The sequence below is a fragment of the Ranitomeya variabilis genome, chromosome 2 (assembly GCF_051348905.1).
Source record: "Ranitomeya variabilis isolate aRanVar5 chromosome 2, aRanVar5.hap1, whole genome shotgun sequence".
In the NCBI taxonomy this organism is placed as follows: Eukaryota; Metazoa; Chordata; class Amphibia; order Anura; family Dendrobatidae; genus Ranitomeya; species Ranitomeya variabilis.
The window spans coordinates 1101639407-1101666675 of record NC_135233.1 but is presented as its reverse complement, the minus strand read 5'-3'; the positions used below and the strand labels follow the sequence as shown (position 1 = coordinate 1101666675).

General features: G+C 52.7%; 2 protein-coding genes across 8 annotated transcripts in view; one reads left to right on the top strand and one right to left on the bottom strand.

Moving 5' to 3' along the window:
• The window catches only part of LOC143804087 (adhesion G-protein coupled receptor F3-like), a 93936-nt gene extending 85720 nt beyond the window's left edge, over nucleotides 1–8216 (top strand). Inside the window, exon 13 of the mRNA XM_077281824.1 lies at nucleotides 7934–8216. Within this exon, the coding sequence (XP_077137939.1) occupies nucleotides 7934–8119 (186 nt within the window). The 3' untranslated portion in view covers nucleotides 8120–8216. The remainder of the gene's footprint in view (nucleotides 1–7933) is intronic.
• A 223-nt stretch (nucleotides 8217–8439) lies between these two features.
• Nucleotides 8440–27258, bottom strand: HADHB (hydroxyacyl-CoA dehydrogenase trifunctional multienzyme complex subunit beta). Of its 7 annotated transcripts, XM_077291858.1 has the most exons (17): nucleotides 27098–27114; nucleotides 26949–26976; nucleotides 23069–23131; nucleotides 21140–21181; nucleotides 19456–19555; nucleotides 18989–19033; nucleotides 18641–18740; nucleotides 16072–16159; nucleotides 15583–15770; nucleotides 15041–15221; nucleotides 14675–14796; nucleotides 14481–14560; nucleotides 14350–14397; nucleotides 13813–13900; nucleotides 11088–11162; nucleotides 10649–10813; nucleotides 8440–8875 (listed from the first exon to the last, which is right to left on the bottom strand). In XM_077291858.1, the coding sequence occupies exons 3-17, from the start codon at nucleotides 23121–23123 to the stop codon at nucleotides 8840–8842; spliced, it is 1413 nt and encodes a 470-aa protein (XP_077147973.1). In that variant the 5' UTR covers nucleotides 23124–23131; nucleotides 26949–26976; nucleotides 27098–27114; the 3' UTR covers nucleotides 8440–8839. The 7 variants fall into 7 exon arrangements, with proteins under 7 accessions (XP_077147973.1, XP_077147971.1, XP_077147978.1 ...); XM_077291856.1 differs by lacking the exon at nucleotides 26949–26976 and having other exon boundaries at nucleotides 27067–27258; XM_077291863.1 differs by lacking the exon at nucleotides 26949–26976 and having other exon boundaries at nucleotides 27025–27134.
• Between the last annotated feature and the right edge of the window lie 11 nt (nucleotides 27259–27269).

Below are 27269 nucleotides of genomic sequence, written 5' to 3'. Positions count from 1 at the left end.
CTCTTTGCAGCTTCTGAATGTACACTATTCTCACCCATGGAGAGTTTTCCTTTAAAAATATGAATATTATTGAATATAATGTTTTACATATGTTACAGTATTTTATTTTCCATGCAAAAAATCCATCTTTGTGCTGATGGAGGCATCAACATTTTGCCATTATAAGTTTATGGTTCTGTAAAGAGAGAGGAGAATTGCAGAACGGAGATGGAGGCAGTCACACACAACACACAGAACACATGCACAACAAACACACATAACATACAGAACACACACAACACACACAACAAACATACACAAACATACAGAACACACGCACAACACATGCAACACACACAACAAACATACACACACAACATACAGAACACACACAACACAAGAATCACAAACACACACAACAAACATGCACACACAACATACAGAACACACGCACAACACATGCAACACAGACAACAAACATACACACACAACATACAGAACACACACAACACAAGAATCACAAACACACACAACATACACACACAACATACAGAACACACACAACACAAGAATCACAAACACACACAACAAACATGCACACACAACATACAGAACACACGCACAACACATGCAACACACACAACAAACATACACACACAACATACAGAACACACACAACAGTGGTTCTGTAAAGAGAGAGGAGAATTGCAGAACGGAGCTGGATTTTTTGCATGGAAAATAAAATACTGTAACATATGTAAAACATTATATTCAATAATATTCATATTTTTAAAGGAAAACTCTCCATGGGTGAGAATAGTGTACATTCAGAAGCTGCAAAGAGAATTGGCCATGAGCGCAGCGGTAATGCTCAGTGAGCTGCGGGTACGCTCACATCTTGTGCCGTACTACCTTATATGTTTTGTTTGCGGCAGTTCAGAGAAACCAAAAACCATACTACAAGACCACATGTATTTATGTTACACAGCATGGTGTAGACTGGATAGAAATGTAACAAAGCTTTAAAAGTATACATAAGTTAGATGTCTTTGTATAAAAATAATTTGTCTTATATTATTCACTGAAAGGAAGTAAAATTTGCGGTATACATAGAACGACAAAGAGCTGAAACAAACTATAACTAAAAGTCAAATTATAAAGAAATTAAGATTTATTATCTGCAAAAAGTGGAGAAACAAACTTTGAATGTTTTGTAATTGTAATATTCAGGAGTCTGCACATTTATGTTACTTGGTGACTCTAAAACCCTATCTTGGGAGCAAAAATAATTGTAATGACTAACAAAATCCAAGGAAAAAAAAAATAAAAAAATAAAAAAATAAATAAATAAAAATAACTGAGTGTAACAATTGCCAAGTAGTAGAAACAATAAATGATTTTACAATATCATCCAAACAACCAGCTAGGTCATTATTCTTTATTTTAATTATGTTTTAACTTTGTACACGTTTTTTTTTTTTCCATGACAGAAAAATCTACAAACATTGAATTCAAGAAGGCTGTGTGCAAATAGCCCGCACAGACAGCTGTGAAATTAATATGTGATAAAATAATGTAGAATTAAAGAAAGATGGCGATGAAGCTCAACTCTTCAGAAAATGCAGAACCATGACCCCATGTTAGAGGGTATTAGTAACATTAACCAGTTACATACAAGTTAAAGGCATGAATCATTAGCTGTATGTTATAAAATATGCCAAACGTTATTATATTCACTAATCCAACAAGTTCTAGAACCAAATTTCTACACATGGTGTTTATTGTAGAGATCCATAAACCCGCTGCATAAGCCTTTTTCACATTATCATCAAGGATAATTTTCATCATTTTTGTTTTATAACTGGAGCGGCCAATTCTGCAGCATTATTCTTTCCATAACTATTATGTGGAAATGCTTGATAGAAGCCCCTTAGACCCCATTAAAATCAATGGTGTGTCCGGATTTGAAAGTAGCTATTTGGCTCTATTTTAAGCTACAGATATTACAATAGTCTGAACAGAGCCTAAGATGTAACTTCATATGAAACTACTGTGATACATTATAAATTACAAAATAGTTTTGAAGCTTTGTGTAGAAATATATCAGACAAAGAATATAAAACTACTAGACACTCTAAAAGGATAGTTAAACACAACCCCTGGACACGCTGAAAAATTATGCTGGCACTGGACAATTCATTTACCCATATTTATATAGAAAAGGTAAGAATCACAACTGAAGAAGACGCCGATAATACACGAACAAAAGTAGCATCAGGAAAATAAAATACTGTAACAATTATCACTGAACTATATGCGATTTTAATTAATTATCTGCTGGTCAAATAAATATTATTGGGGCTATAGGTTTATGAAAATGTCAATAAAATTCTTCCGCAATCTAATAAAATTAATACAAATGTACTTTTTCTAATATGCCAACAAACTCGCACAGATCAAGCTAAATCTTTCTGTGATACGCATGAAAAACTGATAAATGATCAGCACATTAATCTAATATAAAACAATTACTGGGATAATAAACACTGTATCAAATACAGTGAATTTATTTTTGTAAGAAGTGTAGTGGTGTATATTCAAACGATGCTATTTATTTTGTAAGAAGTGTGTTGTTGTATATTCAAGCGACACTATTTATTTTGTACGATGCAGCATTGAAATGTCTTTGAGATGTGTTTATTTTACAATAAAATCTTTTACATTTTTACAATACCGTGTCTTTTGCTTTTTTTTTTAATAAACGTATAAAACACCACGCTTCATACTTGTGGGTGTTGTAATATGGGCGCATACATAATGTCCCCACTATAAATCACATATAAATGAGAATAACAATACTGGGTCTTTGCTTTTTTATATACGTATAAAACACCGCGCTTCATACTTGCGGGTGTTGTAATATGGCCACATACATAATGTGCCCATTATAAAGCACATATAAATGAGATATAAACATCTAATATAAAATACAATTACGGGGATAATATTCACTGTATTAACAAATTAAACTATATCAAAAAAAGGGCGAGCACAGGGAACTTATCAAATAAGAGCAAACTTTAATACAGCACATTAATATAAAACAATTACTGGGATAATAAACACTGTATCAAATACAGTGATAATAATATTAAACTATATCAAAAAGGGAGGGGGAGCAGTCACACAGTTGCTGTCAGAAGACAGGGGAGGGGTGGGGTTACACACTTTGATACACTTTGATAGGGGCGTGTCCACCTGTCAAATTGAGTTTGACGAAACCACCCGACGCTCTACTACTTATATTAAATGGAAAGAGGGAGGCATAGCTAAAGGAGGGAAGGCTCCTGCCCAGAAGCTACTCCATGTATCGGGGAAGAGAATGGCGTAAAGGAGGGAAGGCTCCTGCCCAGAAGCTACTCCATGAATCGGGGAAGAGAATGGCATAAAGGAGGTAAGGCTCCTGGTCAGAAGCTACTCCATGTATCGGAGAAGAGAATGGTGTAAATGAGGGAAGGCTCCTGCCCAGAAGCTACTCCATGTATCGGGGAAGAGAATGGCATAAAGGAGGGAAGGCTCCTGCCCAGAAGCTACTCCATGTATTGGGGAAGAGAATGGCATAAAGGAGGGAAGGCTCCTGCCCAGAAGCTACTCCATGTATCGGGGAAGAGAATGGCATAAAGGAGGGAAGGCTCCTGCCCAGAAGCTACTCCTTGTATCAGAGAAGAGAATAGTGTAGAGGGAAGGCTCCTGCCCAGAAGCTACTCTATGTATCGGGGGAAGAGAATAAAGGAGGGAAGGCTCCTGCCCAGAAGCTACTCCATGTATCGGGGAAGAGAATGGTGTAAAGGAGGGAAGGCTCCTGGTCAGAAGCTACTCCATGTATCGGGGGAAGAGAATGGTGTAAATGAGGGAAGGCTCCTGCCCAGAAGCTACTACATGTATCGGGGAAGAGAATGGTGTAAAGGAGGGAAGGCTCCTGGTCAGAAGCTACTCCATGTATCGGGGAAGAGAATGGCATAAAGGAGGGAAGGCTCCTGCCCAGAAGCTACTCCATGTATCGGGGAAGAGAATGGCGTAAAGGAGGGAAGGCTCCTGGTCAGAAGCTACTTCATGTATCGGGGGAAGAGAATGGTGTAAAGGAGGGAAGGCTCCTGGTCAGAAGCTACTCCATGTATCGGGGAAGAGAATGGCGTAAAGGAGGGAAGGCTCCTGGTCAGAAGCTACTCCATGTATCGGGGGAAGAGAATGGTGTAAAGGAGGGAAGGCTCCTGCCCAGAAGCTACTCCATGTATCGGGGAAGAGAATAGCATAAAGGAGGGAAGGCTCCTGCCAAGAAGCTACTCCATGTATCGGGGAAGAGAATGGTGTAAAGGAGAGAAGGCTCCTGGTCAGAAGCTACTCCATGTATCGGGGGAAGAGAATGGTGTAAAGGAGAGAAGGCTCCTGGTCAGAAGCTACTCCATGTATCGGGGAAGAGAATGGCATAAAGGAAGGAAGGCTCCTGCCCAGAAGCTACTCCATGTATCGGGGAAGAGAATGGTGTAAAGGAGGGAAGGCTCCTGGTCAGAAGCTACTCCATGTATCGGGGGAAGAGAATGGTGTAAAGGAGGGAAGGCTCCTGCCCAGAAGCTACTCCATGTATCGGGGAAGAGAATGGTGTAAAGGAGGGAAGGCTCCTGGTCAGAAGCTACTCCATGTATCGGGGAAGAGAATGGCATAAAGGAGGGAAGGCTCCTGCCCAGAAGCTACTCCATGTATCGGGGAAGAGAATGGCGTAAAGGAGGGAAGGCTCCTGGTCAGAAGCTACTTCATGTATCGGGGGAAGAGAATGGTGTAAAGGAGGGAAGGCTCCTGGTCAGAAGCTACTCCATGTATCGGGGAAGAGAATGGCGTAAAGGAGGGAAGGCTCCTGGTCAGAAGCTACTCCATGTATCGGGGGAAGAGAATGGTGTAAAGGAGGGAAGGCTCCTGGTCAGAAGCTACTCCATGTATCGGGGAAGAGAATGGTGTAAAGGAGGGAAGGCTCCTGGTCAGAAGCTACTCCATGTATCAGCCACATGTGGACAAGGTGATGTTTTAGCAGAGAAAAAAAAAAAGAGAATATCCTCCAGCAGTAGCCAAAAAATGCAAAAAATATAGTTTATTAATCACATTGAAAACTGTAGTAGCAGGTCACCAAAGGAGATCCATAGACCTGGGAGAAGCAGACCAACTAGTTTTAGCTTAGCACCTTAATCATGGTGATGTTTTAGTACGGGCATGTGTGGTGGCAGCGGTGTCTGGTGATTACGGATGATGTGCCTATAGATAAAACTTGCAAGATAAATTTTTAAGTGTACAGACATATATATGTGCAGCTCGGACCCAGTCACATACTGTAAACCTGATCTGATTCAACATATATATGGACGATGATCAAAACAGGACAGAAAGAGCCACAAACAGCGAATGAAGAGAGGATAGTCAAGATTTGTTAAGATCCATCCATCTCTGCTCCAGCGCTGGGTTTTGCTTCCATCCCCCATGAACAGATGTGTTCGTCCATGCCAGGTTCTGGTATTGCGGCACACACCAATGATGACATTATCTTAGGCCTTTTCAGTCTGACTCATATGGCAAACAACCAATTTAATATTCAGGACGTAAAGCACCCTGCTATCGTACATTTTAAAGAGTTAGCTTGACCTTCCTGTAGAAACCTGATGGAGCAGAGTAAAATTATCTTCCCAGCTACTCCCATCTGCAATTTACTAACTCCTATTATTTCTAAGCTCAGTCCAATGATTCCTGGTACTATTAAACTCGCAGCTCTCCGTCAAGTTACAAATAACTGCATCTCTGCAAGCAAGTTACCAGTTTACCAATCTGGCAAAGAAATCACCCTAGCCAGAAATCTAAACAATTATTATTATTATTGAACTCCTATGATGAATCAAAACGGAGGAAACACCTCGGTAGAGTAATGGGACTCTTCCTGTATTCAATGGTGAGACTGTTCATTATTTGTGGAGACAATGATAGTTTATTTTCTTCTCTCCTCTGAAATTACTTAGAATATACAAATGATACGAAATTTATGTGATTCGTGCCGCTGTTTTGCATTCCGGATTTGGTGGCACATAGCAGGGGTCAGAATTATAAATGGTAAATGAGATGTATAACTCAGTATTGTACTACTGGAATTGTGGGACATAACAGTACTCATTTTTTAAATAAGAGTAACCAGTTTATCTATACATCTCTGCAGATAGATACAAGCTACTCATCTCTGCTTTTCCTGTACATCTGGATCAGCTGCATCTAGTGCTTTCAACTCCACTAGCCCATCTGTAATCATGCAATACTAATTCACATGCCATTCTGCAAGTAAAGCTCGACTGCATCGTCGCCTCTGGTCCCGGCTGCTCACCTTGCCCTACTGCTTAGACAATTCACCTCACCAGTTCAGCCCATAGCACTAAAATTATACGGATGTGGATTTTCCAAATTACTTTTAGACAATGAAGGGACTATGTAATGAATGGCTGCAATTCCTAAATGTTTAATACAATAATTTGCTAGATCACTTGAATTAATCCTAGTCTCCACTTCACATCTTGCTGGATTTGTTTCAATCCATTGTACTGGTGAAATTATGAAGATTTGGTCACCATCTAAAACACTTTTGGGTCCAACTACAGAACTAAAACTTTTCTAGAACATTCTATCTGGGTAATGTAGCGGAAACATGCTAGTTCATCAATGCGATGCTCCTCATTTAGGTTAATACTTTTAAGCAAGCTTCGTGTCTTCCTGTAAAGCGTCCAGTAAAGCAAAGCTTCAGTCTCGTCATGATTACAAGAGGAAGATTTGATACTTACTTTCCTTGTGGTTCCAAGTGCTATTGCCAAGAAAGCAGGGAACCGCCATGGGTTCCAGCTTATCCCCAGATTCCATAATATATAACAGAGAAGCTAGTGGGTCTTGCCAAGTGCTTCTGTACAAATCACTCTCTAATTTCCAAGTTTGTAAACAAAGCAATTAAGTTCTGAAAATGGGGAGGAGACATTCCAAAGTATTAGAGCTCTTCACACTCCATCTTAGGTCGACATAATCTAGTGACTTGTCCAGAATATCAATTCGGTTTCACTCTTTGTGATCAGGATTTAACTGCAACTGGCGACAATGCTAAGTTAGGAAGAGAGGATACATGGGTCTTTATAATCTGGACACCACCTTCTTCAGTTGAGGATACATTAAGCTTGAGTTTCACAAAAAGCCATCAAGTCTTAAACTGAATGCAGCATGCTTCTGAAAAAGTGGGGTACTTGTCACTCAAAGTTATGACCTGTTGACTTGAGATGAGCAAATTTAATCAGGTCACACGACACATGAATGTAGAGCCCAACAAACAGGCTCTCCATACGTGTGTCGTGACTGTCACACAGCCACGACACATGCAGCTGCGGAGCCGAACAGCTGATCGGCCGCCGCGATCCAGGAAGCCGGGTTCCCTCTGCAGCTTAATCGGTAAGCGCTATAGCTTGCCAAATAAGCCCTGACCCAATCAAATTCGCTCATCTCTACTGGTGACCCCTATGCAAATGATCAAATTGCCGCCAAATGTAGAATAAAAAAAAGGTAAAGGTAAGCATTAGTGATGAGCGAGTATGCTCGTTACTCGAGTTTCTCCGAGCATGCTCGGGTGGTCTCCGACTATTTCGCTGTGCTCGGAGATTTAGTTTATGTCGACATGTGGGGATTGCCCGTTAGGCAATCCCCACATATATTCAAGCTGTCCAGCAGCCGCAAATCATGCAGCTGCATCGACAAACTAAACCTTCAAGCACACAGAAATACTCGGGAGACCACCCGAGCATGAAAAAACTCGAGTGATGAGCATACTCGCTCATCACTAGTAAGTATCGTTAAGCATCAAAATGCCCTAATTATTTATGTTTGTGTCTTCTAGGAGCAGATCAGTGAAACAGAAGTTATAGACGCCTACAGACAGATCTTCCACAAGTCATGTAATGACCACCTCACGCTAAATCACCAAACATTTGCTCTTCCCACCTTTGCTTCAACACCTGGAGGAGTAGAGGGTGTGTGTGAAGGGAAAAAGCAACAGCCACATACTGACCGTAAAATGTATTAGTTAATACCGTGAAATAATAAACATCAGAACTTGGCTGTAATCATCCTCAATTACATCACGTGGTCTAGCTGATTGACATCCAAAGTCTTGTTTATAATTCATGCTACTCTGACCTGACAGTGGAGCCCATTACGATACCTCCTTTCATTTTGGTGTTCTCTGCTCCACTACATTCTCCCAATTATTAATTGAACATACCATTGTTCTAATAAAGTCTGTGGAATATTGATGGAAAAAAAAAAAGAAGCAAAAATGTGTAGTCTTAGTAAGAAGTTTTCAATATCAAAAGGTGACAAATTTATGCTCAAGAACTTACGACATTGTTTTTCCCTCATTTCTTTTTATTAATTCATGAAAAAAACTCAGCTTCTCTCTTCACTTTCTCATTAACTCTCAGTCACAGAATTATTTTTTTTCCTACAAGCTCTGAAAGCTGCTGCTGTTACAAGGCATCCGAGTAGTTCATTTTCTGTACATCAGTAAGTGCTAAGTCCTTGCCAAAAATGTAGGGAACCGCAATGGGCTCCTGTTTAATCCCATATTTGGTAATACACAAAAGAGAAGCCGGTGGGATTTGCCATATTCTTTAGAACTAATCACTTATTTCCAAATTTGCAGAAAAGGCAACTAAGAAAAAAGTTATTTACAGTGCTGCAAAATGGACAAAAGACATTCTTAGGCATTAGTGCATTGCTCTGATGTTTCCAATAAGGGGTCATGTTACTGAGGATAGGCTTCCACAATCATTCCATGGCCCTAAAGGAGGAGAGAGAATAGAAATGAATGATGGTATGCAAATACAAGCCGTTTCCAAGTAATCTCTGGTGAATTATACGATAGACTAGCTGAAAAAAAAATAAAAGTTTCCATAATTGGGGGGAAAAAAAAATAAAAAAATATTACACTGGAGAAAGACAAAATGGACATCCCAATATAAAGTAACAAATATTATTGACAAAAATAGAGATAATGCAGATTTATATGTTTGATACATTATATTGGCAGATCCTTTAGATGGCAATAGAATAAGGTCTTGCAATGGCAAAGCCCGACCAATACTGAAAGGCTACTGAAGGGGACAGAAAGCATCTTACAAGGTCCTGTTTAACCCCTTAAAGATTTTTGTTCTTGCAGTTTTGATTTTTGCTTTTCCCTCCACTTCTCATCAAAAAGCTGGAACTTATTTTCCCTGTCGGCTGTGTGAGGGATTGTTTTTTGTTTGAGTGACAAGTTGTAGATTTGATTGACACCAATCATTTTACCATATAATATTTAACCCCTAAACTACCGCCGATACGCCTTTTAACAGCGGCAGTTAAGGGTACTTATTCCTCAGCACCTTTTTAACGGCGCTGAGAAATAAGGTTATAGTGCCCCCCAGCGTCGTAAAGTCTCCGTGGTCTCGGATACTGGGTTTAGCCAAGACCTCAGAGAACATGATTAGGGTCGGTTTTTTTATTAACCCCAGTGTTGCGATCACCGTTATTCACGGAATAAAGGCAACTGCAAAAAGAAAAAGTCAGATTTTTCCATTTAATTTCACATCAGAGGGGAGAGAAATGGGGTCCCCCGAGCTCCCCCCCCTCCAGTACCTCCGGTGTCCCTGGATCCTCCTGCATCCCCTGGTCCTGCCTCCTGGCCATCGGTGTCTTCTTCCAGTAAGAAAATGGTGGGCGCATGCGCAGTGCGCCTGCCGAAATCTGCCGGCCGGCACCAATAGGAAATTTTTCCTATTGGTTCATTTTGATCACTGTGATAGGGTCTATCACAGTGATCAAAATAAAAAACATAGTAAAACCAAACCCCCTTTATCACCCCCTTAGTTAGATAAAAATAATAAAATATAACTTTATTTCCATGAGGGTTAGAGTTGGGGCTAGGGTTACGGTTGTGGTTAAGGTTGGGATTAGGGTGTGTTGGGGTTAGGGTTGGCATTAGAATTGGGGGGTTTCCACTGTTTAGGTACATAAAGGGGCCGCCAAAAGAGACATGACTTCAACCATTGATTCCAGCCAATTTTTTTTTTTTTGTTTTTAAATGCAAAAAGTCAAACTGTGCTCCCTCCGTTCTGAGCCCTGCCATGCGCCCCATCAGTGGCTTTCCCCCACATATGGGGTATCGGCGTACTCAGGAGAAATTGCACAACAACTTTTGTGGTTCATTTTCTCCTGATACCTTGTGAAAATAAAAAAAAAAATTGGTTCCAAAGTAAATTTTGTGTGAAAAAAGTAAAATTGTTCATTTTTTCCTTCCAAATTGCTTTAGTTGTCATGAAGCCCCTGAAGGGTTAATAAACTTCTTGAATGTGGTTTTGAGCACCTTGAGAGATGCAGTTTTTAGAACGGTGTCACTTTAGGGTATTTACTGGTGTCATTTTGGGGTACATACTGCGCCTTGATCGCCTTTTATTGCATTTTTGGAATTCTGATTGCCACCTTCACCACCTCTCCCTGCAGCATTTAACCATTTTATAATTAATCTATGATTAATGATGGGATAAATCTGCACATGTGACAAGTCTGTACTCGCCTGTCCTCCGGCTGCGCACGCTGCCACCAGCCCGTACTGTCCTCCCTCCTTCTTCAGTCGATGGGCGGCAGCCATGACGAGGCGGCAGCCTGTAGCTCCGAACGGGTGACCCAGCGACAGCGACCCGCCCCAAGAGTTAAACTTCTCCAGGGCAGGAGCTCCGACCTGAAACACAAGAACGGGTCACAAAATCCGGGCTGCAAAATTCCAATAATCTGGCGTTGTGCTGGATGGTCAGATTTCCTGAAGCGTCAGATGCTCCTACAGCCACAGGCAGGCCTTTCGCTGACGCCGTGCACATAACGGGCCTCCTCTAGGTCATAGGGAAGTCTGTTAGATTCTGGATTATCAGGAGTATCAGTCTCATTCTGGATTATCAGAATTTCTGCCAGTGACGGAAGGTTTTCATAGCACATTAACCCATGATGGTTACACTCACCTTTGCCTTCCGTCCCATGTAATTCTGTGCGAACCAGTCGGACTCCATGGCTTTGAGGTTGGCGAGGATCTGTCCCTGCAGAGGACACAGATTAGAATTATTCCCCCATCATAAGAGCGCACTGACCTTACACTATGGCGGCTGCCTGTGCTGGCATAAGGCTGTACGAGGACCGCACCGAAAGAAGAAAATCGCACACAGGACGGATTTTGCTGCAGATTTGAGCAACAGGCGGCCCCTCGCACCCGCCTCCGCAACGGGCGGCCCCTCGCACCCGCCTCCGCAACGGGAGGCCCCTCGCACCCGCCTCCGCAACGGGAGGCCCCTCGCACCCGCCTCCGCAACGGGAGGCCCCTCGCACCCGCCTCCGCAACGGGAGGCCCCTCGCACCCGCCTCCGCAACGGGAGGCCCCTCGCACCCGCCTCCGCAACGGGAGGCCCCTCGCACCCGCCTCCGCAACGGGAGGCCCCTCGCACCCGCCTCCACAGCGGGAGGCCCCTCGCACCCGCCTCTGAAACAGGAGGCCCCTCGCACCCAGCAGACGGATCCACTTTACATAGAAATTACCCTGAGCAAATGGATATTTTGTACAAATACATGGCGGAGCCCAATGTGCAGTCTGTACCCGTGACCCCGCCACAACCTCACATTTACCTATGTATACGGCTGCTCCATATGGAAATCATGGGGGAGACTGGGTGAGGTGGGGGCCGGGGCGGCCCAGGAAAACTGTCTACTGCTCACTGTGAACCTGCACCGTCTAGCTACATTCACTGGCAAAACACCAGAAAAGCAAAAAAAAATAATCTCTCCCTAATACACTGTAACACAGCTGTTAAAAATCTGATCGGTACGCTCAGCGCTGGGCGGCTGCAGGAAAGCAGTGAGGATTTTGTCATGTTACATTTTTTGCTATTTGGAGTTGGAGAACCCCTTTAAGGTTTTTAGCCTCCGGAGGTAAATCGGAAACACTGACAAAGCAGAGATTTGGGAAATGTGGAAGTAAAACAGATTAGAAGGTTGTGATGGTCTCAGACACCGATCAGACGGACATTTGTCTCTGATCAGTAGTAGATGTTGACACCAAGGGGGCTCCGCAGTATAACAGCCACGTAATGGAGATGGAGACACCAAACAGACATGGAGGGGCAACGCCGGTGAGGAAGGAGAGACGAGAAGAGCGAAGAAGGAACCATAGTATAAGACGAGCAAAGGAAACAAGCCAACAAGGGAGGAGAGGAGACTGAGGCGAGAGAGGGAAAGACGGGAAATGTGAGGGAGAGCAGGTAAAAGGAGACGAGGAAGGGAAGCGCAGGAGAGCGAGCAAGTAAAGGAGATAAGGAAAGGAACCGCAGGAAGGAGAGAGTAAGTAAAGGAGATGAGGAAGGGAAAAGCAGGAGAGCGAGCAAGGAGATGAGGAAGGGAACCGCAGGAGAGCGAGCAAGTAAAGGAGGAAGGGAAGTGCAGGAGAGTGAGCAAGTAAAGGAGATAAGGAAAGGAACCGCAGGAGAGCGAGCAAGGAGAGAGCAAGAAAATGAGATGAGGAAGGAAACCACAGGAGAGCGAGCAAGGAGAGAGCAAGTAAAGGAGATGAGGAAGGGAACCGCAGGACAGCGAGCAAGGATAGAGCAAGTAAAGGAGATGAGGAAGGGAACCTCAGGAGAGAGGGCAAGTAAAGGAGATGAGGAAGGAAACTGCAGGAGAGAGAGCAAGTAAAAGTTGAGAAAGGGGACCGCAAGAAAGCGAGCAAGGAGAGAGCAAGTAAAAGAGATGAGAAAGGAGACCGCAAGATAGCGAGCAAGGAGAGAGCAAGTAAAGATGAGGAAGGGAACCGCAGGAAAGCGAGCAAGGAGAGAGCAAGTAAAGGAGATAAGGAAGAGAACCGCAGAAGAGCAGGTAAAGGAGATGAGGAAGGGAACCGCAGGAGAGCGAGGAAGGAGAGAGCAACTAAAGGAGATGAGGAAATAAAGCAGGCAAGAGGCTGGGAAAAAAAGGGGAAACAGGACAGAGCAACTGATGAAGTGGAAACACAGATAAGAGAAAGGAGGTAAAAAGCAGAAGACGGTAAGCAAGGGAAAGAAGGAAAGAGTGGGAAGCACAGGAAACAGGAGCGAGCAGGGTGACAAAGGGCAAAGTAAGAGAAGAAGAGGAAACACTGCATAGAGCAGGTCAGGACGTGAAAACACGATGGAGAGAGGAGGAAGGTAAGGAGGAGAAACAGGAGACCAAGCAAGCAAAGGAGAGGGGAAAAGCTGGGGATGGAAGCAGAAGAAAGCGAGGGAGCGAGGGGAAACACAGGAGAGCAAGGACAAGAAACAGACTGGTGAGTGAAGGAGAGAGTGAAAAGTCAAAAGAGAAAACAAAGCTGCGATGGAGTGTAGGGAGGAGAAATGTAAGCGCAAGCAAAGGTAAATCAGGGAGCAGGAACCATCCATGGTGACAGCAGGTTTGTCAGCTTCCATCAGGACGCTGCCACTCACATTAGATGAGGTCGTAGGACCCAAAATTTACATTTACAATGTCTGCAGCGCTACTGACTATGGTGCATCGATCCCGATATCAGACCGTCCTGCGGCCATAAATAACCAGTGTAAAGCGAGAGATCAGTAACCACACCGTATTATGTCAGAGGGTTCATACACCAGCCCTCAATAAGCCTGCAGACCACAAACCAATACAGGTATATAATATGTGCACACATATATACAGAGACTTGTGTCTTACTGCAAAGGCTTCATGGAACTCAAAGACGTCGATGTCTGCCATGGTGAGGCCGGCCTTCTCCAGCACCTTGGGAGTAGCGTAGGTCGGGCTGAAACGCAGAACAAACATTAATCCTATCAGACCCCGGCTCTGCTGTTAGTTATATGTGTGCTGTATAGATGATGCAGTATCACAGATCACCAGCAGCACAGCGAGCGCAGCACCAGCAGCACAGCACCGACAGCACAGCACAGCGAGCACAGCACCAGCAGCACAGCACCGACAGCACAGCGAGCACAGCACCAGCACAGCAGCGGCAGCAGCACCAGCGCACAGCGAGCGCAGCACCAGCAGTGAGGCACCGGCAGCACAGCGAGCGCAGAACAGCGAGCGCAGCACCGGCGGCAGCACAGTGAGCGCAGCACCAGCGGCAGCACAGTGAGCGCAGCACCAGCAGCACAGCGAGCGCAGCTCCGGCTCACACTCCCATTTTCTTGCTCTGTATCCGACCTGCCCATCTTCGGTGTATTTTGGCACTGAGCAGTCATGCGTACTCACCCCAGCAGGAGCTGATCTTTGGGGTCCTGTGATACGTACACAAAGTCCCTGTGGAGCAGACACACAAATCGGTCACTGGCTTAGGATCAGTAGTTTTCTCCCTCTGCTATACATAATAAGGGGGCACTTACCGCAGATAGGCTTTAGGTTTGTACCCCAAGGCCAGGGCCTTCTCCTCAGACATAATTAGTACAGCGGAGGCTCCGTCAGTCTGAGGACGGGAAGCAAAGCACAAGTCACTGCGCTGCTGCACTCAATCCCTCCACAACAGCGCAGCCAATCCCACCCAAAGACCCGAGCATCGAAGATCAATGAGGATTCTTACCAAGAAGGAAGAATTAGCCGCGGTGACCGTGCCGTGAGGTTTGATAAATGCCGGCTTCAGCTTTGCCATCTGTTCCATGGAGGACGGACGAATACCGTTGTCTTTATCTATGGTGTCTCTACCTGGAATCAGAGTAGTCATTGATCCGGGGTCTACGACTAACCCCCCAAAATAACTAAGCAAAGACAAACATGGAGGGGAGCGTCCTAGAGCCGCATCATGCAAACAGCGGGTGTGCACAGAAAAACCGTAAGAGGACGCGCCGCATGCTGAGCAACAAAATGCCGGATGGAGAAGACGCTCATGGTCTGCGCTGGACCCTGCAGTCTCTGACGGCCGTGGAGGAGCCGCGCTTCATCAAGTTACCTGGCACTTTAAAGGGGATGACGTCTGACAAGTGACCTGCGTCTTGTGCCTTCTTGGCCAGGGTGTGAGACCGCAGGGCGTACTCATCTTGTTCCACGCGGGACACGGCGAAGGCGGCTGCCAATCTGTCTGCAGAGTGCCCCATCGTCTCGCTGGTAGAAAACTCGGCCACGGCCGGGAGCTGGGGAGAGTGAAGGCTCCAGATGTTACATGTATACATACATGGTGTAACACACGCACCGTCTCAGGACTCGGCTCTGTCCATCCCGACCTGCCAGGGCTGCAGGCACCGTCCCCGATATGGGGGTGATAGCTGCGCCCCTCACTGCAGACTATCCTCTCTAATAACAGGCGGAGGCCGGGCAGAACTTCGATGCCCCCCAAAGCTGCCCCTCGTAACAATCACTGACCGGTGTCCACACACGAGGTTACAGCCTCAGGCACAACGTACAGGGATTGTCCATTACTAGGAACCTGGTAAAGAGCCGCACCCGTCCCCAAACCGGCACATAACCCAAGTGTGGACCCACAGCGTCACCTACCTCTGGAGCAAAGTAGTTGGGTCGGATCCTGGAGACCACGGACAGCCTCTGTGCAAGGGTCTTGGCTTTGTTGAGGCTCAGCATGGTCTTCCTCATCTTCCTGCTGTGACGGATGGGAACGTCGGACATAAACTCCACCCCGCCGGCCACCACCACGTCACACTGACCGGAGGCGATCAGACCAACCGCTGCACACAAGACACAATAACAGTCAGCGCATCGTCACCGGGTAGCGGGGCTCTGGGGTTATACACAGGGCTCTGTCACATCCAAAACTTAATGTGGGGGTGTGCGACTGAGAATGGGGGGTCCAAGTCCCCCGTGTGCATGGAGCAGTAGTGAGCGTTTCTAACCAATGCTTCACTCACTGTCATATGGTGGCAACACGCGCTCACTACTGACCCCTAGTGATCATACAGGAGACAGGAATACATAAATCAGATATTAAAAGAAGCTCTGCAGCAGCTGTGGTGTGTTCTGGTCACGTACCTGTGGTCATGGCCTGGTTTGAGGAAATGCACGCCATGGTTACTGTATGAGCCGGCGTCTTATCAGAGAATCCGGCACCGAGTGCAGCCTGGAGGACACAGAGGGTCAGTGTCACAACCAGCCATCGGCAGACCACTCACTCTCTGCAGTCGCCTCCCCAACCGCATCCATCCCCGCACGCTCGCCTCCTGCCATGTCCCTCCCCGCACGCTCGCCTCCTGCCATGTCCCTCCCCGCAGGCTCCCCTCCTGCCATGTCCCTCCCCGCACGCTCCCCTCCTGCCGTGTCCCTCCCCGCACGCTCCCCTCCTGCCGTGTCCCTCCCCGCACGCTCCCCTCCTGCCGTGTCCCTCCCCGCACGCTCCCCTCCTGCCGTGTCCCTCCCCGCACGCTCCCCTCCTGCCGTGTCCCTCCCCGCACGCTCCCCTCCTGCCGTGTCCCTCCCCGCACGCTCCCCTCCTGCCGTGTCCCTACCCACACACTCGCCTCCTGCCATGTCCCTCCCCACACACTCGCCTCCTGCCATGTCCCTCCCCACACACTCGCCTCCTGCCATGTCCCTCCCCACACACTCGCCTCCTGCCATGTCCCTCCCCACACACTCGCCTCCTGCCATGTCCCTGCCCGCACACTCGCCTCCCACCACATCCCTCCCCGAACGCACGCCTCCTGCCATGTCCCTCCTCGCATGCTTGCCTCCTGCCATGTCCCTACCCGCATGCTCGGCTCCAGCCATGTCCCTCCCCGCACGCTCGCCTCCTGCCATGTCCCTCCCCGCACGCTCGCCTCCTGCTAAGTCCTTCCCCGCACGCTCGCCTCCTGCCATGTCTCTCCCCGAACGCTCGCCTCCTGCCATGTCCCTCCTCGCATGCTCGCCTCCTGCCATGTCCCTCCTCGCATGCTCGCCTCCTGCCATGTCCCTCCTCGCATGCTCGCCTCCTGCCATGTCCCTCCTCGCATGCTCGCCTCCTGCCATGTCCCTCCTCGCATGCTCACCTCCTGCCATGTCCCTGCCCGCACGCTCCCCTCCTACCATGTCCCTCCCCACACACTCGCCTCCTGCCATGTCCCTCCCCGCACACTCGCCTCCCACCACATCCCTCCCCGAACACTCGCCTCCTGCCATGTCCCTCCTCGCATGCTCGCCTCCTGCCATGTCCCTACCCGCATGCTCGGCTCCTGCCATGTCCCTCCCCGCACGCTCCCCTCCTGCCATGTCCCTCCCCACACACTCGCCTCCTGCCATGTCCCTCCCCGCACACTCGCCTCCCGCCACATCCCTCCCCGAACGCTCGCCTCCTGCCATGTCCCTCCCCACACACTCGCCTCCTGCCATGTCCCTCCCCACACACTCGCCCCCTGCCATGTCCCTCCCCACACACTCGCCTCCTGCCATGTCCCTCCCCACACACTCGCCTCCTGCCATGTCCCTCCCCACACACTCGCCTCCTGCCATGTCCCTGCCCGCACACTCGCCTCCCACCACATCCCTCCCCGAACGCACGCCTCCTGCCATGTCCCTCCTCGCATGCTTGCCTCCTGCCATGTCCCTACCCGCATGCTCGGCTCCAGCCATGTCCCTCCCCGCACGCTCGCCTCCTGCCATGTCCCTCCCCGCACGCTCGCCTCCTGCTAAGTCCTTCCCCGCACGCTCGCCTCCTGCCATGTCTCTCCCCGAACGCTCGCCTCCTGCCATGTCCCTCCTCGCATGCTCGCCTCCTGCCATGTCCCTCCTCGCATGCTCGCCTCCTGCCATGTCCCTCCTCGCATGCTCGCCTCCTGCCATGTCCCTCCTCGCATGCTCACCTCCTGCCATGTCCATGCCCGCACGCTCCCCTCCTACCATGTCCCTCCCCACACACTCGCCTCCTGCCATGTCCCTCCCCGAACGCTCGCCTCCTGCCATGTCCCTCCTCGCATGCTCGCCTCCTGCCATGTCCCTACCCGCATGCTCGGCTCCTGCCATGTCCCTCCCCGCACGCTCCCCTCCTGCCATGTCCCTCCCCACACACTCGCCTCCTGCCATGTCCCTCCCCGCACACTCGCCTCCCGCCACATCCCTCCCCGAACGCTCGCCTCCTGCCATGTCCCTCCCCGCACGCTCGCCTCCTGCCATGTCTCTCCCCGCACGCTCGCCTCCCACCACATCCCTCCCCGCACGCTCGCCTCCTGCCACGTCTGTCCCCGCACGCCCGCCTCCTGCCACGTCCGTCCCCGCACGCTCGCCTCCTGCCATGTCCCTCCCCGCATGCTCACCTCCTGCCAGGTCCTTCACCGCAGACTCGCCTCCTGCCACGTCTCTCCCCGCACGCTCACCTCCCGCCACGTCTGTTCCTGCACGCTCGCCTCCTGCCATGTCCCTCCCCGCATGCCTCCCGCCATGTCCCTCCCCGCATGCCTCCCGCCATGTCCCTCCCCTCATGCCTCCCGCCATGTCCCTCCCCGTACGCTTGCATCCTGCCACGTCTCTCCCCGCACGCTCGCCTCCTGTCACGTCTCTTCCTGCATGCTCGCCTCCCGCCACGTCTCTCCCCGCATGCCTCCACCCGTGTTCCTCCCCGCACACTCACCTCCCGGGCGACATTGCTGGTCTTCACCTCCTGGATGACGGTGCCGTACACGATGTAATCCACCACCTCACGGGGGATGTTTGTTCGGTTCAGTAAACCCCTGATTGTATCAATGACAAATGATGTAACGTGGAGCAAAACACAAAGAAGGAGCAGAACAGGTTCAATCTACCCATGAAATATCCTCTAGTCACATCCAAAGCTGCAGTCACACCTGCCTCCCTGCTGTAGCCTGCATCCTGCTCCTTACATGCTGCCGTCGATGAGGGGCATGTTAGTGGCAGAATCGGTCGGGGGTGAGATGATTAGCACTGCACACAGACAGGAACAATACAGATGGCGACTTACTGTAGAGCCGTCCTGGCCAGGTCATGGGGCATCAGATCCGCGTACCTGCGGGCAGAACACACAGGGTTAATGACACAAGCAATCAGAGGTAATGTACAGCGCGGGGCCTCTGCGGTGAGCACTGGGGTCACCCCCATTCTCCGGAGCCCGGGCCGAGAAGGGACGTCACAAATCTCCAATATCTCTATTAATCCTGCACTCTGCAGGTAAAATGATGCTGGATTTAGAGCGGCCTCCAGTGACTGAGCAACTGTGTCCTCATCTGTGGTGTAGCTACAACGCTCAGCATGTCCCGAGTCTGCTGGGAGCTGTAGTTCCCAGACTGCTGGAGCCGCACGGTGCTGCTCCATGATAGACAGCTGGGGACGGAGGGGAGGTGGATGGCTGCGGTGAATTGGGGGCTGTGCTGCCCTGTAGGGAGCACCTATAGGTATATAACAAGGGGAGACAACACACTGCTGACTTACGTGGTTCCCGAGAGCAGGAACGGGGTGCGGATGCCATCTACCACCACCACGTTCTTTACCCCAGGTTTGGTCAGGGATTTCTTAGTCTTCGCCTGGACGGCTTGAACATGTAGAGAAAACAACCAAAATGGAAAATACATGGGCAGCAACGAACAGCGCACCTATGGTCAGAGCGAGCCTGTGCTACCAGGAAGAGGGCAGCGAGCAGCACACCTATGGTCAGAGCGAGCCTGTGCTACCAGTACGAGGGGAGCGAGCAGCACAGGGACCACCAGCAGCGAGCAGCACACCTATGGTCAGAGCGAGCCTGTGCTACCAGTAAGAGGGGAGCGAGCCGCACAGAGACCACCAACAGCGAGCAGCACACCTATGGTCAGAGCGAGCCTGTGCTACCAGTACGAGGGGAGCGAGCAGCACAGGGACCACCAGCAGCGAGCAGCACACCTATGGTCAGAGCGAGCCTGTGCTACCAGTAAGAGGGGAGCGAGCCGCACAGAGACCACCAACAGCGAGCAGCGCACCTATGGTCAGAGCGAGCCTGTGCTACCAGTACAAGGGGAGCGAGCCGCACAGGGACCACCAGCAGCGCACCTATGGTCAGAGTGAGCCTGTGCTACTAGTACGAGGGGAGCGAGCAGCACAGGGACCACCAGCAGCACACCTATGGTCAGAGTGAGCCTGTGCTACTAGTAAGAGGGGAGCGAGCCGCACAGGGACCACCAGCAGCGCACCTATGGTCAGAGCGAGGCTGTGCTACTAGTACGAGGGGAGCGAGCAGCACAGGGACCACCAGCAGCGAGCAGCACACCTATGGTCAGAGCGAGCCTGTGCTACTAGTACGAGGGGAGCGAGCCGCACAGGGACCACCAGCAGCACACCTATGGTCAGAGCGAGCCTGTGCTACTAATACGAGGGGAGCGAGCAGCACAGGGACCACCAGCAGCGGCAGCGCACCTATGGTCAGAGCGAGCCTGTGCTACCAGTAAGAGGGGAGCGAGCCGCACAGGGACCACCAGCAGCGGCAGCGCACCTATGGTCAGAGCGAGCCTGTGCTACCAGTAAGAGGGGAGCGAGCCGCACAGGGACCACCAGCAGCGGCAGCGCACCTATGGTCAGAGTGAGCCTGTGCTACCAGTAAGAGGGGAGCGAGCCGCACAGGGACCACCAGCAGCGGCAGCGCACCTATGGTCAGAGCGAGCCTGTGCTACCAGTAAGAGGGGAGCGAGCCGCACAGGGACCACCAGCAGCGGCAGCGCACCTATGGTCAGAGTGAGCCTGTGCTACCAGTAAGAGGGGAGCGAGCCGCACAGAGACCACCAGCAGCGGCAGCACACCTAAGGTCAGAGCGAGCCTGTGCTACCAGTAAGAGGGGAGCGAGCCGCACAGAGACCACCAGCAGCGGCAGCACACCTAAGGTCAGAGCGAGCCTGTGCTACCAGTAAGAGGGGAGCGAGCCGCACAGGGACCACCAGCAGCGGCAGCTTACCCCTCACGCTAGGATCGGACAGCTGACATTCAATATGTCTGATCCGACATCACGATGATCAGACCACAGAAAAAAGTGCAAGGCAGGCATAAGGGTGGAATCAGAGCTGTGTACTGTCTGCTATGGAACTACAACTCCCAAAGAACTGATGTAACTCACAGAATATCTGGACAGACAGAATGAAGTGACGTAAATTACCTGGAGACTGCAGAGGAGGAGAGCAGCTGATGGAGCGGACCGCTGCAAGACAAGGAGCACAATAATGAATGGCTGCCTACTGCTAACTGCAGGAGAAAGGACGGGCTGCCAGACACAGGCGGTGCAAAGCATGCTGGTAAAAATAACAGGACCGGACCCCAATGGTGCACAAACACACAAGATCAGACAGCAGCTGGTTAAATGCTTGTTCAGCCAACACTGCCATGCCGCCCTCATCTCCAGACACCACCCGCCCATCACTTCCAGAGGAAACCGCCCTCCCCCCTATTCCAGACATCGCCCTCATCCAGACACCGCCCTCCCCTCCTCCAGACACCGCCCTCTCCCCCTCCTCCAGACACCGCCCTCTCCCCCTCCTCCAGACACCGCCCTCTCCCCCTCCTCCAGACACCGCCCTCTCCCCCTCCTCCAGACACCGCCATCCGCCCTCCCCCAGACACCGCCCTCTCCCCGTCCTCCAGACACTGCCATCCGCCCTCCCCCAGACAACCCCTCCTCCAGACACCGCCCTCCCCTCATCCAGACACCGCCCTCTCCCCCTCCTCCAGACACCGCCCTCTCCCCCTCCTCCAGACACCGCCCTCTCCCCCTCCTCCAGACACCGCCATCCGCCCTCCCCCAGACACCGCCCTCTCCCCGTCCTCCAGACACTGCCATCCGCCCTCCCCCAGACAACCCCTCCTCCAGACACCGCCCTCCCCTCATCCAGACACCGCCCTCTCCCCCTCCTCCAGACACCGCCCTCTCCCCCTCCTCCAGACACCGCCCTCTCCCCCTCCTCCAGACACTGCCATCCGCCCTCCCCCAGACACCGCCCTCTCCCCGTCCTCCAGACACTGCCATCCGCCCTCCCCCAGACACCCCCTCCTCCAGACACCGCCCTCCCCTCGACTCCAGACACCGCCCTCCCCCCGACTCCAGACACCGCCCTCCCCCCGACTCCAGACACCGCCCTCCCCCCGACTCCAGACACCGCCCTCCCCCCCTACTCCAGACACCGCCCTCCCCCCCTACTCCAGACACCGCCCTCCCCCCCTACTCCAGACACCGCCCTCCCCCCCTACTCCAGACACCGCCCTCCCCCCCTACTCCAGACACCGCCCTCCCCCCCTACTCCAGACACCGCCCTCCCCCCCTACTCCAGACACCGCCATCCCCCAGACACCGCCATCCGCCCTCCCCCTGACACCCCCTCCTCCAGACACCGCCCTCTCCCCCTCCCCCAGACACCGCCCTCTCCCCCTCCTCCAGACACCGCCATCTGCCCTCCCCCAGACACCCCCTCCTCCAGACACCGCCCTCTCCCCCTCCCCCAGACACCGCCCTCTCCCCTCCTCCAGACACCGCCCTCTCCCCCTCCTCCAGACACCGCCATCCGCCCTCCCCCAGACACCCCCTCCTCCAGACACCGCCCTCTCCCCCTCCCCCAGACACCGCCCTCCTCCAGACACCGCCCTCTCCAGACACCGCCCTCTCCCCCTCCTCCAGACACCGCCATCCGCCCTCCCCCAGACACCGCCATCCGCCCTCCCCCAGACACCCCCTCCTCCAGACACCGCCCTCTCCCCCTCCTCCTCTAACAGACACTGATGCTGTCCCCTTTTCCTTTCCTCCTAATGCACCATCCTTTTTTCTCCACCAGACACTGCCACTGTGCTAACCACTGAGCCACCATGCTGCCCAGCTCAGTATCCCACCGCTCAGCAGGCAGCGTCCACCCGCAGAGCCCGTCCTCTCTCCAGCCTTATCCATTATTATACAGCCTGTGATGGTGCAGATTTCCCCAGCCACCAGCTCAGACCCTCACACCATACCCTCCATGGTGGGAGATGTAGTTTGCCATCAACATTGCATCTCCCACAATGCAGTGCGGCACGAGCCACAGAGCAAATATGGCGGTGTCCTCACCTAGTCTGGACGTCGCGGGCAGGAAGCGGACACTTTCTCTCAACATGAAGGCCATTGTGAATCCTGCAAGAGGAGAGAGAAGGAGGTCAGAGAAGGCAGCATTGTAGGACTACAAGTTCCAGCAGGGCATGCTATGTACACACTGTGGGGGAGGGTGACGGGAATGAAGACGAGGAGCTAACACGATCTGTGATGGTTAAGTGCAGCCCGCTCCTCCCCAGTCACCATGTATCTGGTGACTGATTCTTTTCCCAGCACATGAAGGGTTAATGGTGGCAGGAAGTGATGACGGCTCCCCTCCCCCAGCCGGGATTAGAATTCCTCCAGACATGACCTCTCCTCCACAACCTTTCCCCTAATTCCAGGAGGATCTGTGGCAGCACCTGGGGGGCGGGAGGCAAGGTCAATGGGCTGCACCCACCGCTGCCTAAGGACGCAAGCCCCCCTCCACCCAGCACACAAGCACAACCCCCCCCAGGCACCCCTGCCACCCAGCACACAGGCACAACCTCCCCCCCCCTGCCACCCCCTCCACCCAGCACACAAGCACAACCCCCCCCAGGCACCCCTGCCACCCAGCACACAGGCACAACCTCCCCCCCCCTGCCACCCCCTCCACCCAGCACACAAGCACAACCCCCCCCAGGCACCCCTGCCACCCAGCACACAGGCACAACCTCCCCCCCCCCCTGCCACCCCCTCCACCCAGCACACAAGCACAACCCCCCCCAGGCACCCCTGCCACCCAGCACACAGGCACAACCTCCCCCCCCCTGCCACCCCCTCCACCCAGCACACAAGCACAACCCCCCTCAGGCACCCCTGCCACCCAGCACACAGGCACAACCTCCCCCCCCCCTGCCACCCCCTCCACCCAGCACACAGGCACAACACCCCCCCTGCCACCCCCTCCACCCAGCACACAAGCACAACCCCCCCCCAGGCACCCCTGCCACCCAGCACACAGGCACAACCCCCCCCAGGCACCCCTGCCACCCAGCACACAGGCACAACCTCCCCCCCCCCTGCCACCCCCTCCACCCAGCACACAGGCACAACACCCCCCCTGCCACCCCCTCCACCCAGCACACAAGCACAACCCCCCCCAGGCACCCCTGCCACCCAGCACACAGGCACAACCTCCCCCCCCCTGCCACCCCCTCCACCCAGCACACAGGCACCCCCTCCACCCAGCACACAGGCACAACACCCCCCCTGCCACCCCCTCCACCCAGCACACAAGCACAACCCCCCCCAGGCACCCCTGCCACCCAGCACACAGGCACAACCTCCCCCCCCCTGCCACCCCCTCCACCCAGCACACAGGCACCCCCTCCACCCAGCACACAGGCACAACACCCCCCCTGCCACCCCCTCCACCCAGCACACAAGCACAACCCCCCCCAGGCACCCCTGCCACCCAGCACGCAGGCACAACAACCCCCCCCCCCCCCCCGGGCACCCCAGCCACCCTGATACCCAAAGACACGCCACCATCTTGGGCACCGACATACACACACAGACATACCACCATGTGCTCCCTCTGTGGGCATCTTGAAGGGAAATCACAGGTGGCCCTCAGTGTGACTCTCCTGTGTGGCCCCCACTGCACAGGGCCCGGCCTGAGACTCATCACTGCGCTCTGCAGCTCTCCATATACTTTACTAATGGGCCAAGAAACAACGTCATCATCTCCGCTTGCTGTCAATGAATGACAATTTTGCTTTCATCCAGAGAATAAAAACCTGCACAGACCGGAAACATCTCCCAGCTGAGGGTTTGTTACAATGTATCTGTGTACACATCACACACCTCGGCCTCCTGTCCTGACACTTCTGACATGTAGGAGGAATGTAAATAGGAGGAATGTAAATAGGAGCGACCCAACCAGGCGGACGAGACCCCATATCACACGACCCGCGGGAAGCAGAACCTTTCCCCTACATACAGGAGCAGACAGCGGGCAGAGCGCCAGGAGAACGCCGTGTGTCATGTCAGCATGCGCCCCTGCACACAACGACCTCACAGCTTCGCTACACTAGTGTAAAGTCAGCCGACCTTCAGGAAACGGAAAGAATTCAGCAGAGGACGGCAGCCCCCATACACCCTACATCAGCCACCCCCATACTCACTACATCAGCCACCCCCATACTCGCTCACCACCTGCTGCAAAACTACAAATACCAGCAGGTCCTGACCACTTGCTAGGAGTTGTAGGTTTTGCAGCAGCCGGTGGGTCACAGGTCAGGGATCACAACACTAGATTTTCACCAGGGGACGGGGAGCCCCAATGGGAGCGCCGGAGGAGGGGGTAAACGGGGAGCCCCGGAGGGAGCGTCGGAGGGTTGTAAACGGGGAGCCCCAGAGGGAGCGTCTGAGGGGGGTAAACGGGGAGCCCCAGAGGGAGCGTCTGAGGGGGGGTAAACGGGGAGCCCCAGAGGGGGGTAAACGGGGAGCCCCAGAGGGGGCACCAGAAGGGGGGTAAATGGGGAGCCCAGAGGGAGCGCCGGAGGGGGGGTAAACGGGGAGCCCCAGAGGGAGCACCGGAGGGGGGGTAAATGGGGAGCCCCAGAGGGAGCATCGGAGGAGGGTAAACGAGGAGCCCCAGAGGGAGCACCGGAGGGGGGGTAAACGGGGAGCCCCAGAGGGAGCACCGGAGGGGGGGTAAACGGGGAGCCCCAGAGGGAGCACCGGAGGGGGTAAACGAGGAGTCCCAGAGGGAGCACCGGAGGGGGGGTAAACGGGGAGCCCCAGAGGGAGCACCGGAGGGGGGGTAAACGGGGAGCCCCAGAGGGAGCACCGGAGGTGGGTAAACGAGGAGCCCCAGAGGGAGCACCGGAGGGGGGTAAACGGGGAGCCCCAGAGGGAGCACCGGAGGGGGGGTAAACGGGGAGCCCCAGAGGGAGCACCGGAGGGGGGTAAACGGGGAGCCCCAGAGGGAGCACCGGAGGGGGGTAAACGAGGAGCCCCAGAGGGAGCACCGGAGGGGGGTAAACGAGGAGCCCCAGAGGGAGCACCGGAGGGGGGTAAACGAGGAGCCCCAGAGGGAGCACCGGAGGGGGGGGGTAAACGAGGAGCCCCAGAGGGAGCACCGGAGGGGGGGGGGTAAACGGGGAGCCCCAGAGGGAGCACCGGAGGGGGGTAAACGGGGAGCCCCAGAGGGAGCACCGGAGGGGGGTAAACGGGGAGCCCCAGAGGGAGCACTGGAGGGGGGGTAAACGGGGAGCCCCAGAGGGAGCGCCGAGGACTATTGGTGATTAAATGAGTCTCCAATGGAGCCCCTGGTAGTCACCCAGTTACTGCTGTTTCGGTTGCTAGGCAACATGGGCATCACGGAGTGACAAGGTAGGAAGGTTATGGGGCCATCACGCTCTGCAGCTTTGTAAGATAATTAGCTATCATTCCTTACCAGACAGACGTTAGCTGTCAGTGATATTATCCGCAGTCACATCTGCCAGGACCCCACAGTTGCTGCCCTCTTGCTACGATATGAAGCCCACCCTATGGCCGAGCTCCATAACAGAACAATGACCCCATAGCTGCTTCAACCGAAGCGGGAATGGTTCTAATTCGCTGAATATAAGGAGTTAGCCGGGGAGGAGGCTACAGAGCTCAGAAGAACAGGAAAAAACACAAAAATGTCACAACCCCCCTGCACTTATGGGGTTAACAAGGAGATAATGCCCATCCTGCACCCACTGTCATGGCGGCCAGAAAAGAGGCGTGGCCTCCTGTCACCGGTCACGGCCCCATAGAGCATCACTGTGGCCCTGTGAGCGGCTCCTCGGGGCCCATACACACTGCCATAGCGCAGGCGCTGCGGTATCTCCGCTCCGTACTACCTCGTTCCCGGCTGTCCCATGTCTCCGCCCCGTACTACCTCGTTCCCGGCTCTCCCGTGTCTCCGCCCCGTACTACCTCGTTCCCGGCTCTCCCGTGTCTCCGCCCCGTACTACCTCGTTCCCGGCTCTCCCGTGTCTCTCTCCGCCCCGTACTACCTCGTTCCCGGCTCTCCCGTGTCTTCTCCGCGCTCTTCCTCACAGTCCCGGCTGTTCTCCGCAGGACTCTGTCAGAGGCTGGTGACGTCACTCAGGCTGAGGCCCCCGAGTCTCCTCCTTCCCCGGCTGTCCGTGGCGCGCCTGTGTCTCCTCGCCGTCTCCGCAGAGGGTATAACGCCCTGCACGGAGCAGTGGGGAGCGGG

Coding starts and splice junctions, on each gene's coding strand:
- HADHB (XM_077291856.1), bottom strand. CDS start 23,123: ATGGCCTTCATGTTGAGAGAAAGTGTCCGCTTCCTGCCCGCGACGTCC. Junction 19,556..21,139: donor TCCTCCTCTGCAGTCTCCAG/GTAATTTACGTC, acceptor TACATGTTCAAG/CCGTCCAGGCGAAGACTAAG. Junction 10,814..11,087: donor ACATGGGACGGAAGGCAAAG/GTGAGTGTAACC, acceptor CTTGTGTTTCAG/GTCGGAGCTCCTGCCCTGGA.